The 16,799-nt window shown below is 36.5% G+C and overlaps 1 protein-coding gene across 10 annotated transcripts in view; it reads right to left on the bottom strand.

Annotated features, from left to right (window-relative positions):
* GRIA4 (glutamate ionotropic receptor AMPA type subunit 4) overlaps positions 1 to 16,799 on the bottom strand; it is a 548,948-nt gene that overhangs the window by 79,554 nt on the left and 452,595 nt on the right. For all 10 annotated transcript variants that reach the window (XR_014250098.1, XM_082409903.1, XM_082409907.1 and 7 more), the window contains 2 exons: positions 16,634 to 16,792; positions 11,980 to 12,147 (listed from right to left, as the gene is read on the bottom strand). Coding sequence is in view for 9 of the 10 variants with exons in the window: in XM_082409903.1 (XP_082266029.1) it covers positions 11,980 to 12,147; positions 16,634 to 16,792 (327 nt within the window). In the remaining variant the exon portion in view is untranslated. The remainder of the gene's footprint in view (positions 1 to 11,979; positions 12,148 to 16,633; positions 16,793 to 16,799) is intronic.

Raw genomic sequence — 16,799 nt, forward strand, 5'->3', positions numbered from 1 at the left:
ACACAAGCTTTAAATGATACATTAAACAAGATGGACTTAATTGATATTTATAGGACATTCCACCCAAAAACAACAGAATACACATTTTTCTCAAGTGCTCATGGAACATTCTCCAGGATAGATCATATCTTGGGTCACAAATCAAGCCTTGGTAAATTTAAGAAAATTGAAATCGTATCAAGTATCTTTTCCGACTACAACGCTATGAGACTAGATATCAATTACAGGAAAAGATCTGCAAAAAATACAAACACATGGAGGCTACACAACACACTACTTAATAACGAAGTGATCACTGAAGAAATCAAAGGGGAAATCAAAAAATACCTAGAAACAAATAACAATGGAGAGACGATGACCCAAAACCTATGGGATGCAGCAAAAGCAGTGCTAAGAGGGAAGTATATAGCAATACAAGCCTACCTCAAGAAACAGGAAACATCTCGAATAAACAACCTAACCTTGCACCAAAAGCAATTAGAGAAAGAAGAAAAAAAATACCCGAAAGCTAGCAGAGGGAAAGAAATCATAAAGATCAGATCAGAAATAAATGAAAAAGAAATGAAGGAGACAATAGCAAAGATCAATAAAACTAAAAGCTGCCTCTTTGAGAAGATAAACAAAATTGATAAACCATTAGCCAGATTCATCAAGAGAAAAAGGGAGAAGACTCAAATCAATAGAATTAGAAATGAAAAAGGAGAAGTAACTACGGACACTGCAGAAATACAAAGATCATGAGAGATTACTACAAGCAACTCTATGCCAATAAAATGGACAACCTGGAAGAAACGGACAGATTCTTAGAAATGCACAACCTGCCGAGACTGAACCAGGAAGAAATAGAAAATATGAACAGACCAATCACAAGCACTGAAATTGAAACTGTGGTTAAAAATCTTCCAACAAACAAAAGCTCAGGACCAGATGGCTTCACAGGCGAATTCTATCAAACATTCAGAGAAGAGCTAACACCTATCCTTCTCAAACTCTTCCAAAATATTGTAGAGGGAGGAACACTCCCCAACTCATTCTACGAGGCCACCATCACCCTGATACCAAAACCAGGCAAGGATGTCACAAAGAAAGAAAACTACAGGCCAATATCACTGATGAACATAGATGCAAAAATCCTCAACAAAATACTAAAAAACATAATCCAACAGCACATTAAAAGGATCATACACCATGATCAAGTGGGGTTTATTCCAGGAATACAAGGATTCTTCAATATACACAAATCAATCAATGTGATACATCATATTAACAAATTGAAGGAAAAAAAACACATGATCATCTCAATAGATGCAAAGACAGCTTTCGACAAAATTCAAGACCCATTTATGATAAAAGCCCTGCAGAAAGTAGGCATAAAGGGAACTTCCTCAACATAATAAAGGCCATATGTGACAAACCCACAGCCAACATTTTCCTCAATGGTGAAAAACTGAAACCATTTCCACTAAGCTCAGGAAGCAGACAAGGTTGCCCACTCTCACCACTATTATTCAACATAGTTTTGGAAGTGTTAGCCACAGCAATACTAGAAGACAAAGAAATAAAAGGAATCCAAATCAGAAAAGAAGAAGTAAAGCTGTCACTGTTTGCAGATGACATGATACTATACATAGAGAATCCTAAAGATGCTACCAGAAAACTCCTAGAGCTAATCAATGAATTTGGTAAAGTAGCAGGATACAAAATTAATGCACAGAAATCTCTTGCATTTCTATACACTAATGATGAAAAATCTGAATGTTAAATTAAGAAAACACTCCCATTTACCATTGCAACAAAAAGAATAAAATATCTAGGAATAAACCTACCTAAGGAGACAGAAGACCTGTATGCAGAAAATTATAAGACACTGATGAAAGAAATTAAAGATGATACAAATAGATGGAGAGATATACCATGTCCTTGGATTGGAAGAATCAACATTGTGAAAATGACTCTACTACCCAAAGCAATCTGCAGATTCAGTGCAATCCCTATCAAACTACCACTGGCATTTTTCACAGAACTAGAACAAAAAATTTCACAATTTGTATGGAAACACAAAAGACCCCGAATAGCCAAAGCAATCTTGAGAACGAAAAATGGAGCTGGAGGAATCAGGCTCCCTGACTTCAGACTATACTACAAAGCTACAGTAATCAAGACAGTTTGGTACTGGCACAAAAACAGAAATATAGATCAATGGAACAGGATAGAAAGCCCAGAGATAAACTGACACACATATGGTCACCTTATCTTTGATAAAGGAGGCAAGCATATACAGTGGAGAAAAGACAGCCTCTTCAATAAGTGGTGCTGGAAAAACTGGACAGGTACATGTAAAAGTATGAAATTAGAACACTCCCTGACACCATACACAAAAATAAACTCAAAATGGATTAAAGACCTAAGTGTAAGGCCAGACACTGTCAACCTCTTAGAGGAAAACATAGGCAGAACACTCTATGACATAAATCACAGCAAGATGCTTTTTGACCCAGCTCCTAGAGAAATGGAAATAAAAACAAAAATAAACAAATGGGATCTAATGAAACTTCAAAGCTTTTGCACAGCTAAGGAAACCATAAACAAGACCAAAAGACAACCCTCAGAATGGGAGAAATTATTTGCAAATGAAGCAACTGACAAATGATTAATCTCCAAGATTTACAAGCAGCTCATGCAGCTCAATAACAATAAAAAAAACCAAACAACCCAATCCAAAAATGGGCAGAAAACCTAAATAGACATTTCTCCAAAGAAGATATACAGATGGCCAACAGACACATGAAAGAATACTCAACATCATTAATTATTAGAGAAATGCAAATCAAAACTACAATGAGATATCATCTCACAGCAGTCAGAATGGCCATCATCAAAAAATCTAGAAACAATAAATGCGGGAGAGGGTGTGGAGAAAAGGGAACACTCTTGCACTGTTGGTGGGAATGTAAATGGATACAGCCACTATGGAGAACAGTATGGACGTTCCTTTAAAAACCTAAAAATAGAACTACCATATGACCCAGCAATCCCACTACTGGGCATATACCCTGAGAAAACCATAATTCAAAAAGAGTCATGTACCAAAATGGTCATTGCAGCTCTATTTACAATAGCCAGGACATGGAAGCAACCTAAGTGTCCATCATCGGATGAATGGATAAAGAAGATGTGGCACATATATACAATGGAATATTACTCAGCCATAAAAAGAAATGAAATGGAGGTATTTGTAGCGAGGTGGATGGAGTTAGAGTCTGTCATACAGAGTGAAGTAAGTCAGAAAGAGAAAAACAAATACAGTATGCTAACACAGATATATGGAATCTAAGGGAAAATAAAGGTCATGAAGAACCTAGTGGCAAGATGGGAATAAAGAAACAGACCTACTAGAGAATGGACTTGAGGATATGGGGAGGGGGACGGGTAAGATGTGACAGGTTGAGAGAGTGGCACAGACATGTATACACTACCAAATGTAAAATAGATAGCTAGTGGGAAGCAGCCGCATAGCACAGGGAGATCAGCTCGGTGCTTTGTGACCACCTAGAGGGGTGGGATAGGGAGGGTGGGAGGGAGGGAGATGCAAGAAGGAAGAGATATGGGAACATATGTATATGTATAACTGATTCACTTTGTTATAAAGCAGAAACTAACACACCATTTTAAAGCAATTATACTCCAATAAAGATGTTTAAAAAAAAAATGATGAGTGCAGTGTCGAGCTATTAGTAGGCTCTCAATAAACAGTCACTAAACTTAATACTATAACTTGGAATCAGAATTTAAAATAAACCTATGATTGGGTCTAAAAGAAAAAAAAGAAAAAGAAATCCAGAAAAATAAACATATTTTTGAATATATTCGAGTGTACTTTATTCCAAATATCCTTTTAATTCATTTATACTTAACTTACATTCTGAACCCATGGCATTTCAGAACATTTAAGATGTAGTACTAAAAATACACACATATCACATTAATCACTTGAAAAATAGTGTTAGTATTAACTATAAAAGACTAAAATAAACAAATACTTAATCCAAGGTTACAGGTAATTTAAAGATCTACTGAGAAGAGACCTTCAATATGGTGGAGGAATAAGATGTGGAGATCACCTTCCTCTCCACAAATACATTAGAAATACATCTACATGTGGAAAAACTCCTACAGAACACCTACTGAATGCTGGCAGAAGACCTCAGACTTCCCAAAGGCAAGAAACTCCCCCATGTAACTGAGTAGGACAAAACAAAAAAGAAAAAACAGAGACAAAAGAATAGGGACAGGACCTGCACCTCTGGGAGGGAGCTGTGAAGGAGGAAAACTTTCCACACACTAGGAAGCACCTTCACTGTCAGAGATGGGGGGTGGCGGGGTGGAAGCTTCAGAGCCACGGAGGAGAGCGCAGCAACAGGGGTGCAGAGGGCAAAGCAGAGAGAGTCCCACACAGAGGATCAGTGCCAACCAGCACTCACCAGCCTGAGAGGCTTGTCTGTTCACCCACCAGGGCAGGTGGGGTCTGGGAGCTGAGGATCTGGCTTCGGAGTCCAGATCCCAGGGAGAGGACTGGGGTTGGTTTCGTGAACACAGCCTGAAGAGGGCTAGTGCACCACAGCTGGTTTCACAGGGAGCCTGGGAAAATGTCTGGAACTGCCTAAGAGGCAAGAAAATATTGTTTCGGGGTGCGCAAGGAGAGGGGATTCAGAGCACCGCCTAAGCAAGCTCCAGAGACGGGCGTGAGCCACACCTATCAGAGCAGACACCAGAGATGGGCATAAAATGCTAAGGCTGCTGCAGCAGCCACCAAGAAGTCTGTGTGCAAGTACAGGTCACTATCCACACCTCCCCTCCCGGAGCCTGTTCAGCTCACCACTGCCGGGGTTCCATGATCCAGGGACAACTTCCCCAGGAGAACACATGGCAAGCCTCAGGCTGTTGCAACGTCACACCGGCCTCTGCTGCCGCAGACTGGCTCCGCATTCCATACCCCTCCCTCCCCCCAGCCTGAGTGAGCCAGAGCCCCCAATCAGCTGCTTTTTTCTTTAACCCCATCCTGTCTGAGCAAAGAACAGACACCCTCTGGTGACCTACATGCAGAGGCAGGGCCAAATCCAAAGCTGAACCCCAGGAGCTGTGCAAACAAAGAAGAGAAAAGGAAATTTCACCCAACAGCCTCAGGAGTAGCGGATTAAATCTCCACAATCAACTTGATGTGCCCTGCATCTCTGGAATACCTGAAGAGACACCGAATCATCCCAAAATTGAAGCGGTGGACTTTGGGAGCAACTGCAGACTTGGGGTTTGCTTTCTGCATCTAATTTGTTTCTGGTCTTACGTTTATCTTAGTTTAGTATTTAGAGTTTATTATCACTGGTAGATTTGCTTATTGATTTGGTTGCTCTCTTCCTCTTTTTTTTTAAAGTTGGCTCTCTTCCTCTTTTTTTTTTAAATATATATATTTATTTCCTTTTTCTCTTTTTGTGAGTGAGTATGTGTATGGTTCTGTGTGGGATTTTGTCTGTAGAGCTTTGCTTTTACCATTTGTCCTAGGGTTCTGTCTGTCCCTATTTTTTTTTTTTTGTACAGTTTTTAGCATTTGTTATAATTAGTGGATTTGTTTTTTGGTTTGGTTGCTCTCTTCTTTCTTTCTTTTTTTATTATTACTTTTTAATTTTTTTATTTTTAATAATTTTTTAAAAATTTATTTTAATAACGTTATTTTATATTTTTCCTTCTTTCTTTCTTTTTTTCTCCCTTTTCTTCTGAACCATATAGCTGACAGTGTCTTTGTGCTCCGGCTGGGTGTCAGGCCTGTGCCTCTGAGGTGGGAGAGCCGAATTCAAGACACTGGTCCACCAGAGACCTCCCAGCTCCACGTAATATCAAACAGCGAAAGCTCTCCCAGAGATCTCCATCTCAATGCTAAGACACAATTCCACTCAATGACCAGCAAGCTACAGTGCTGGACACCCTATGCCAAACAAGTAACAAGACAGGAACACAACACCACCTATTAGCAGAGAGGCTGCCTCAAATCATAATAAGGTCACAGACACCCTACAACAAACAACCAGAAGCAGACTTGCCCACCTGAAAGACAAGATCCAGCCTCATGTACCAGAACACAGGCAGCAGTTCACTCCACTAGGAAGCCTACACAACCCACTGAAACATCCTTACACACTGGGAGATGACACCAAAAACAATGGGAACTATGAACCTGCAGCCTGCGAAAAGGAGAACCCATCAGAGTAAGTTAAGCAAAACAAGAAGACAGAAGAATACACAGCAGAGGAAGGAGCAAGGTAAAAACTCACCAGACTAAACAAATGAAGATGAAATAGGCAGTCTACCTGAAAAAGAATTCAGAGTAATGATAGAAAAGATGATCCAATATCTTGGAAATAGAATGGAGAAAATACAAAAAATGTTTAACAAGGACCTAGAAGAACTAAAGAGCAAACAAACAATGAACAAAACAATAAATGAAATTAAAAATTCTCTAGAAGGAATCAATAGCAGAATAACTGAGGCTGAAGAAGGGATAAGTGACCTGGAAGATAAAATAGTGGAAATAACTATTGCAGAGCAGAATAAAGAAAAAAGAATGAAAAGAATTGAGGACAACAATTGTCTCAGAGACCTCTGGGACAAAATTAAATGCACCAACATTCGAATTATACAGGTGCCAGAAGAAGAGAAAAAGAAAGGGACTGAGAAAATATTTGAAGAGATTATAGTTGAAAACTTCCCTAATATGGGTAAGGAAATAGTCAGTCAAGTTCAGGAAGCAAAGAGAGTCACATACAGGATAAATCCAAGGAGAAAAAGCCAAGGCACATATTAATCAAACTAAAAAAATTAAATACAAAGAAAAAATATTACAAGCAGCAAGTGCAAAACAACAAATAACATACAAGGGAATCCCCATAAAGGTAACAGCTGATCTTTCAGCAGAAACGCTTCAAGCCAGAGGGAGTGGCAAGACATATTTAAAGTGATGAAAGGGAAAAACCTACAACCAAGATCACTCTATCCAGCAAGGATCTCATTCAAGTTTGACGGAGAAATTAAAACCTTTACAGACCAGCAAAAGCTAAGAGAATTTAGCACCACCAAACCAGCTCTACAACAAATGCTAAAGGAACTTCTCTAGGCAGTACACACAAAAGAAGGAAAAGACCTACAATAACAAACCCAAAACAATTGAGAAAATGGTAATAGGAACATATATATTGATAACTACCTTAAATGTAAATGGATTAAAAGCTCCAACCAAAAGACGTAGCCTGGCTGAATGGATACAAAAACAAGACCCATATATATGCTGTTTACAAGAGACTCACTTCAGACTTAGGGACACATACAGACTGAAAGTGAGGGGATGGAAAAAGATATTCCATGCAAATGGAAATCAAAAGAAAGCTGGAGTAGCAATACTCATATCAGATAAAATAGACTTTAAAATGAAGAATGTTACAAGAGACAAGGAAGGACACCACAAAATGAGCATGGGATTAATCCAAGAAGAAGATATAACAATTATAAATATATATGCACCCACCATAGGAGTACCTCAATACATAAGGCAAATGCTAACAGCTATAAAAGAGAAAATTGACAGTAACACAATAATAGTGGGTGACTTTAACACCTCACTTACACCAATGGACAGATCACCCACACAGAAAATTAATAAGGAAATACAAGCTTTAAATGACAAAATAGACCAGTTAGATTTAATTGATATTTATAGGTCATTCCATCTGAAAACAGCAGATTACATTTTCTCCTCAAGTGCACATGGAACATTCTCCAGGATAGATCATATCTTAAGTCACAAATCAAGCCTTGATAAATTTAAGAAAATTGAAGTCATACCAAGTATCTTTCCCGATACAGCACTATGAGACTAGATATCAATTACAGGAAAAAATCTGTAAAAAATAAAAATACATGGAGGTTAAACAATACGCTACTAAATAACCAAGTGATAACTGAAAAAAACAAAGAGGGAATCAAAAAATACCTAGAAACAAATGACAGTGAAAACACGATGACCCAAAACCTATGGGATGCAGCAAAAGCAGTTCTAAGAGGGAAGTTTACAGCAATATAATCCTACCTCAAGAAACAAGAAACGTCTCAAATAAACAACCTAACCTTACACCTAAAGCAATTAGAGAAAGAAGAACAAAACAAACCCCAAAGTTAGCAGAAGGAAAGAAATCATAAAGAACAGATTAGAAATAAATGAAAAAGAAATGAAGGAAACGATAGCAAAGATCAATAAAACTAAAAGCTGCCTCTTTGAGAAGATAAACAAAATTGATAAACCGTTAGCCAGACTCATCAAGAAAAAAAGGGAGAAGACTCAAATCCATAGAATTAGAAATGAAAAAGGAGAAGTAACAACTGACACTGCAGGAATATAAAGGATCATGAGCGATTACTACAAGCAACTATATGCCAATAAAATGGACAACCTGGAAGAAATGGACAAATCTTAGAAAAGCACAATCTTCTGAGATTGAACCAGGAAGAAATAGAAAATATAAACAGACCAATCACAAGCACTGAAATTGAGACTGTGATTAAAAATCTTCCAACAAACAAAAGCCCGGGACCAGATGGCTTCACAGGTAAATTCTATCAAACATTTAGAGGAGCCAACACCTATCCTTCTCAAACTCTTCCAAAATATTGCAGAGGGAGGAACACTCCCAAACTCATTCTACAAGGCCACCATCACCCTGATACCAAAACCAGACAAAGATGTCACAAAGAAAGAAAACTACAGGCCAATATCACTGATGAACATAGATGCAAAAATCCTCAACAAAATACTAACAAACAGAATCCAACAGCTCATGAAAAGGATCATACATCATGATCAATTGGGCTTTATCTCAGGAATGCAAGGATTCTTCAATATATGCAAATCAATCAATGTGGTATACCATATTAACAAATTGAAGGAGAGAAACCATATGATCATCTCAATAGATGCAGAAAAAGCTTTTGACAAAATTCAATACCCATTTATGATAAAAGCTCTCTAGAAAGTAGGCATAGAGGTAACTTATGTCAACATAATAACAGCCATATATGACAAACCCACAGCCAACAATGTTCTCAGTGGTGAAAAACTGAAACCATTTCCTCTAAGATCAGGAAGAAGACAAGTTTGTCCACTCTCACCATTACTTTTCAACATAGTTTTGGAAATTTTAGCCACAGCAATCAGAGAACAAAAAGAAATAAAATAAATTCAAATCGGAAAAGAAGAAGTAAAACTGTCACTGTTTGCAGATGACATGATACTATACAGAGAGAATCCTAAAGATGCTACCAGAAAACTACTAGTAATAATAATTAATTAATAATGATTAATGCACAGAAATCTCTTGCATTCCTATACACTAATGATGAAAAATCTGAAAGAGAGATTAAGGAAATACTCCCATTTACCACTGCAACAGAAAGAATAAAATACCTAGGAATAAACCTACCTAGGGAGACAAAAGACCTTTATGCAGAAAAGTATGTGACACTGATGAAAGAAATTTAAGATGATGCAAACAGATTGAGAGATAGACCATGTTCTTGGACTGGAAGAATCAACATTGTGAAAGTAACTATACTACCCAAAGCAATCTACAGATTCAATGCAATCCCTATCGAAGTACCAATGGCATTTTTCACAGAACTAGAACATAAAATTTCACAATTTGTATGGAAATACAAAAGACCCTGAATAACAAAAGCAATCTTGAGAAAGAAGAATAGAGCTGGAAGTATCATGCTCCTGGACTTCAGACTATACTACAAAACTACAGTAATCAAGACAGTATGGTAATATCACAGAAACAGAAATATAGATCAATGGAACAGGATAGAAAGCCCAGAGATAAACCCATGCACATATGGTCACCTTATCTTTGATAAAGGAGGTAAGAATATACAATGGAGAAAAGACAGCCTCTTCAATAAGCGGTGCTGAGAAAACTGGATAGCTACATGTAAAAGAATGAAATTAGAACACTCCTTAACACCATACACAAAAAGAAACTCAAAATGGATTAAAGACCTAAATGTAAGGCCAGACAGTATAAAACTCTTAGAGGAATACATAGGCAGAACACTCTATGACATAAATTACAGAAAGATCCTTTTTGACCCATTTCCTAGAGTAATGGAAATAAAAATAAAAATAAACAGATGAGGCCTAATGAAACTTAAAAGCTTTTGCACAGCAAAGGAAACCACAAACAAGATGAAAAGACAACCCTCAGAATGGGAGAAAATATTTGCAAACAAAGCAACTGACAAAGGATCAATCTCCAAAATTTACAAGCAGCTCATGCAGCTCAATATGAAAAAAACAAACAACTCAATCCAAAAATGGGCAGAAGAACTAAATAAACATTTCTCCAAATAAGATATACAGATTGCCAACAAACATATGAAAGGATGCTCAACATCACTAATCATTAGAGAAATGCAAATCAAAACTACAATGAAGTATCACGTCACACTGGTCAGAATGGCCATCATCAAAAAATCTACAAACAATAAATGGTGAAGAAGGTGTGGTGAAAAGGGAACCCTCTTGCACTATTGATGGGACTGTAAATTGACCCAGCCACTATGGAGAACAGTATGGAATTTCCTCTAAAAACTAAAAATAGAACTACCATACAACCCAGCAATCCCACTACTGGGCATATACCCTGAGAAAACCATAATTCAAAAAGAGTCATGTACCACAATGTGTATTGCAGCACTATTTACAACAGTCAGGACATGGAAGCAACCTAAGTGTCCATCAACAGATGAATGGGTAAAGAAGATGTGGCACTTATATACAATGGAATATTACTAAGACATAAAAAGAAACGAAATTGAATTATTTGTGGTGAGGTGGATGGACCTAGACTCTGTCATACAGAGTGAAGTAAGTCAGAAAGAGAATAACAAATACTGTATGCTAATACATATATATGGAATCTAAAAAAAAAAAAAAAGGTTTGGAAGAACCTAGGGGCAGGACAGGAATAAAGATGCAGACATAGAGAATGGACTTGAGGACACGGGGAGGGGGAAGGGTAAGCTGGGACAAAGTGAGAGAGTGGCATGGACATATATACATGACCAAATGTAAAATAGATAGCTAGTGGGAAGAAGCTGCATAGCACAGGGAGATCAGCTCGGTGCTTTGTGACCACCTAGAACGGTGGGATAGGGAGGATGGGAGGGAGACACAAGAAGGAGGAGATATGGGGATATATGTATATGTATAGCTGATTCGCTTTGTTATAAAGCAGAAACTATCACACTATTTGAAAGCAATTATACCCCAATAAAGATTTTTAAAAAAGTAAATAAATAAAGGCCTACTGAGGTAGTTAGTAGATTAATAGTGTTTGCAAATGTTTGAGGTTCTTCCTCATTCTTGGCCCAAGGTAGGCTTGTACTTCTTGCACCCTTTTTGGTTAGCTAGGTCTATGTGACTCTTTCTGACAAGTGAGTTGTAAACAGATGTGATGAGTGCCAGAGCATTTAATTGCCAATTAGAAACCTCCCCACAGCTCTTTGCCCTTTGTAGCATTCAAGATAGTAGCTGCTATGTCAGCTTGGATCCCTGAGTGATTATAATAAACAGAGTGCCCCTACTAATCTGGTGTTTGTGAGTGAGAAATACTCTTTTGATATTTTAAGCCACTGAGACTTGGGGTTGTTTATTACTGTGGCATAACCAACTTATCCTGGCTAAGCATCTACATATCATACAAACATCAGTATTCTATCCAGTGTCCTATTTAGAAATGTCTCAGAAATGAAAATGGTTCAATATAATAAAATGGCAATTGTAATATGTATTTATTCACAGATAGATTATTTTGTTTTCTTGAATATTCCATTGAAAAATGACTGTGAAATAAATTGAACGTAAATAAAACTGTGAGTTACCTGTTTGAGCGTCCTCTCCATGTCAATCCCCTGGCCCCATGGAGCAGCAGGATTTGCCAGACAATCCCCAGCATTTCCTCTCCTGGAAATATCAATTTTCTGTCTCCTAAGACTTCGGAATGTTTCAGCCATCACAAGGACTCCATCATAAGTCAGAGCAGATGTATACTAACAAAATGAAAGTAATTATAATGGTAAATGTTAAATTCTTATCAATCACCAGAATTGGGGACGAATCTGGGGCTTCTGTGTGTTTATGACATAAAGTACCATGCTGCCAGAAGGGCAGTTAAATTACTGATAATGAATTGCCTCTAGCTTCAGAAATTTCTATTATTGCTTTATTACAAAGACTGTATATCAGTTCTTAACACTGTGATTTTAAAAGGAGAAAACACACTCTGAAAAATAGAAATTCTAATGCACAATTTTCCATCAGCTGGGAGAAGCAAGGCCTCTAGGTGTCGTCTTTTTGTTGTGTTCAAGTGAAACAGCTAAAGTATAAAAAAAAAAAAACGATGAATGCCGTATTTCCAAAATCCATCTTGTAATCTCTTGCTGTGTTTGAACCCCAGGAGGGCTGGAATGTCTCACTCTTTCCTCCTCCAAATGCCCATCAGGGGTCCCTTAGATTTAATATATGTTTATTGACTTGGAGTGTATAACTCTGTCCAGTTTCTTAGAAGAATGAGTGGGAATGTTTACTGTTACTCAGATATAGAATGCCAGAAATAACATCTATTTATTTAACAAGTGTGTATACACATGGCTAAATAAGCACAAGTATTGTTATGTCCATGCCTGTTGAGTGTGCTCAGGAAGGTTAAGTCATTTCTCTAAGTTTCTATCGTAACTTAGGATAAAGTGGAGAAATGAAGTATAGATCATCTGCTTTCTGATGATCGTCCCATGCTTCTCTTTGAGAAAAGACAAAACCCTCAGGAAAAGATTATTAAGGTTAGGAGAGGAAATGAGGAAAAACTGAGAAGAAAATGTGATTTGTTTAAGCTGAAAATAAAAAGAACAGGGAACAGTTTTAAAGTTTGATTAGAAAATTCCTAAACATATGAAACATATGGAACAATTTTCTTGAAGTGTGGCAGAGCATCAACTGCTAATCATAACAAAAAACTACATTATCTCTTTCAGGAATTCCATATGGGCAATTCTATATGATTAACACATTCTAAGCCTATACGAGAGGTTCTTTTGTGCTATGGAATGTGGAAAATGATCCTGATTTGCTGCTTATAAATTAATAAAAATCATTTGAAATTTAAATCATAGAAAGTAAACTTAGGCAATATATCTGCTAAGCATAGCAGTCAGCACTCCTGGGAAGAGAAGGACTAAAACATGGATAAGATAAAGAATATAAATTCTAACAAAGAACCTTTCAATGGCAGAGAATCTAATTAAAGCTTCATCAGAAAGACTTATGTGTGACATAAATTATAAGCCTTGCTATATATTCTTCAAGGACATGACAAAATAAGCTTAATGATAAGCATACACCCTCATATTTGGAATGGGATGGTCGAAGGAAATTAAGGTACTTAACCAAGGTACTAAGCCAAAAATAGACATACCTCTTCCCCTGCCTGGAGCAACATAACTTTGAGTACAGAAAGCCATCAAATCATCTTTCTGGATGGAAAGAAAATAAAAACAAGAAATAAAGTAGAACTTATCAAAGATATAAAGGGCAAGAGAAAAAATGCAACGCTAGCATTTTAGGATCAAGAGAGAAGAAAAGAAAACTATTGTTGCTTTTCTAATAGGGAGAAAGAAGCTGAGAGATATGACTCCAAAAAAAGCAAAAGCACTTGCTGTGTTTTAAAAAGTCCATTCATTTTTATGAAACAAGTGAACTAGAAAAGAGAACAGATATCGTATAGAGTGGAGCAGAGAAAAGCAGACATTCAACCAGAGTGGCAAAAGCTTTTGATGGGTCATAGAGCTGATAGATGGAAAGAAGCAGTAGTTTAAACTGGTTTTACCTTTTTAAAGGATTTCATTCTTTTCCATGTGTCTTATTGTGCTAAAGTCCAAGAAATCATATTTATGGGCACACATTTCTAGATGGTATCTAGAAATTCTTATTAAACATACTCTTCATTTTGGAGGAGAGTAAAACTAAGTCTTGACCAAGAGCTATTCACTGCTTTAACCAGTGATTAGAATGGTGGGATGAATTCTGTTTATCAACATTTGTATACAAAAAGATAGAGTTTGGCAGAATCACAGCGCAGTGGCAAGAATTTAGGTTTTGAGAACTAGGTGAATTCTAATTCTGCTACTCATAGTTTTATGGGAATATGTTGTACATTTTTCAGCTATGAAGCAGAACAAAATCAAACAAAATAATGACTATCTTCTGTGGTACTTGTGAGGATTAAATTTCATATCATATCTCAGAGCTAGATACTGGCTAGGAATGGTGAAGACTACAAAGATGGCCCAAAAGATGGCTGTCTAGTGTTCCTCAGTGCAAGAAAACTGTGATGTGTCTTATGGAAAAAATACATGTTAGATAAGCTTTGTTCTGGCTTGAGTTATACTGCTATTGGCCATGAATTCAATGTTAATTTATCGACAATGTCTTAAATAAGATGTCTTTAAACAGAAACACACATAAAACAAAATGTTATGTGTTGATTGGTTGATAAAAATGTTGTGACCTAACCTTGTAATTTCCCCTAGGAGTTAGTGTTCAGTATTCACTCATTCAGTGTTCATGGCAACCTTATAGAATGGAACTACCATGAACAATGAGAACTGGCTATATCTATTTATTAAAAGGCCACTGGGTGCCTACTATTATGCTAAGAAAACTGTGAAAGATGATAAAATTATATGTATTTATATATAAAACAAAGTGCCCAAAGCTTTCACATAGATAAGTCTGGGGTTGGAGATGATCAAATAGTAAACACTGTGGTAGGCTAAAGGCAAGATAGGGAAGGACAAACCACACCAGTGTGTCCAGACAGGAGGACCACAGTGGACACATATTATTACATATTATCACTGAAATGAAAAAAGTCACAAGGAGCTGCAAAACGCTGCCAAGAAGTTTGAAGCCCATTCTAGATACTAAAACTGTAAGGGTAACAAGAACTTGAAGAGATGGTTTACAGAAAAAATGCTGAGATAAAAAATGGCTGAGAAAAAGATGTGAGGAAGGAAGAAATACAAATAGAGAAGAGAAGGGCAAGGGAGTCTCTACATACACTGATGACAGAATGAGGGGAATATGCTGTAAAGCAAACTGTCCCAATGAGTTTAGAAGGAAGCTTTACACTTTTTCCCTTGTGTATTAATACTTGATATAATTGAGCTTTGGGGATGATTTTTCTCTGAACCAGCTTGAAGGCAAAAAGACTAAAAGACTTCTCAAGTTTCTTTTAATCCTGAAGGTGGTTTACATTTTGAAAATTTTTTGGCTTTTTAATATGCTTTCATATGTATTATCTAAGCATGAGAAGTGGTGTAATATAGTGGACAATGCACTTGTCTAAGACTTAGGGAACCCATGACTTGGTCCTGGGCATTCCACAAACCTGGTCCTTGACTCAGGGACAGCCAATTAACATACCATTTAATATCTTGCATTTATTAATCTGTAAAATCAGAGGGTTGGACTACGGTGCTTGAGCATATTGGATACTCAATAAATGCTTTCTTTTGAAATTCCATGCTTCTATAGAGTAGTGAAATTGTTATGACTAGCCAAATTCCTATATTACAGAGAAGAAATTGACATGGATAGTAGGGAAAGTTTTATAATTAGGAAATGGAAGAACCGACTTGCTCTACCCCTAGATCATAGTTTTCTAGGCTTGAATTTCCAAATTATATTTGAAAACTTTTTACTAGAATACACAGTGAGAGATTAGTAAAAGTTGTTAAAATGATGATTCCTTTTTATGTAAGAATTAAAAACCATGTAGGAGTTGGAGTTTAAGAAATATTATGCCATTATTTACACGATATCTAAGGAAGTCATCTATCTTTTCAGGAGAGAAAAAATGTGCTTATGATCAGAAATTTACCAGCTTCCTTTGTAGATACCAATAACATACTTCTGCAATGTCTGTCACATAAAATTAAACAATCATCTGACATTTTACTGTTAACTTGAAAGAGAAATTTTGCAGAAGCTTATACATTTTACATTTCTACCAATTTCCCAATTTCCTTACTCACTGTAAATCACTTTGCAAATATATTTTTATCTGGGTGGAATAGCTTACAGTGGTTGTTCACATTTGAAATATTTAGCTAACAAAATTTTTTTAAAAAGCATACAATTTCTTCATGGAAATTCATATGCAAAGTAATAATAAAATAATATAGCATAACAATAAAATAATAAAATAATATAGCATATAGCATAATATAATATATATAATATAATATATAATATAATATAGTAAACTACTTGAACTAATGTCTAACAACTCCTCTCTTAAATATAGAAATTTAGAAATTATTAAGGGCTGTGTGACAAATAGTGACAAAATATTTCTGCCCTATGCCACACTGTGTCTGGCAAAATATTACTAGAAAAACTGCATAATGAGCTTTCTACCTTAAATTTTAAAAAATACTAAAAATTCTAAAAATAGATAAGATAAAAACAAACAAATACCTTTGGAGGTGTCTCAGATCCTGGATATTCTCTCTGATCTAGTTTCTTCCAGCGATCCATTAATTTGGTTACCATAGGTGTATTAAAATCTACTAACTGGAATCCTGTAACATTGGCTCCACCATGTATAAATCTCTCAAGAGAAATATCCTTGAATCCCTATAAA

This window comes from Balaenoptera physalus (genome assembly GCF_965194825.1).
Source record: "Balaenoptera physalus genome assembly, chromosome: 10".
In the NCBI taxonomy this organism is placed as follows: Eukaryota; Metazoa; Chordata; class Mammalia; order Artiodactyla; family Balaenopteridae; genus Balaenoptera; species Balaenoptera physalus.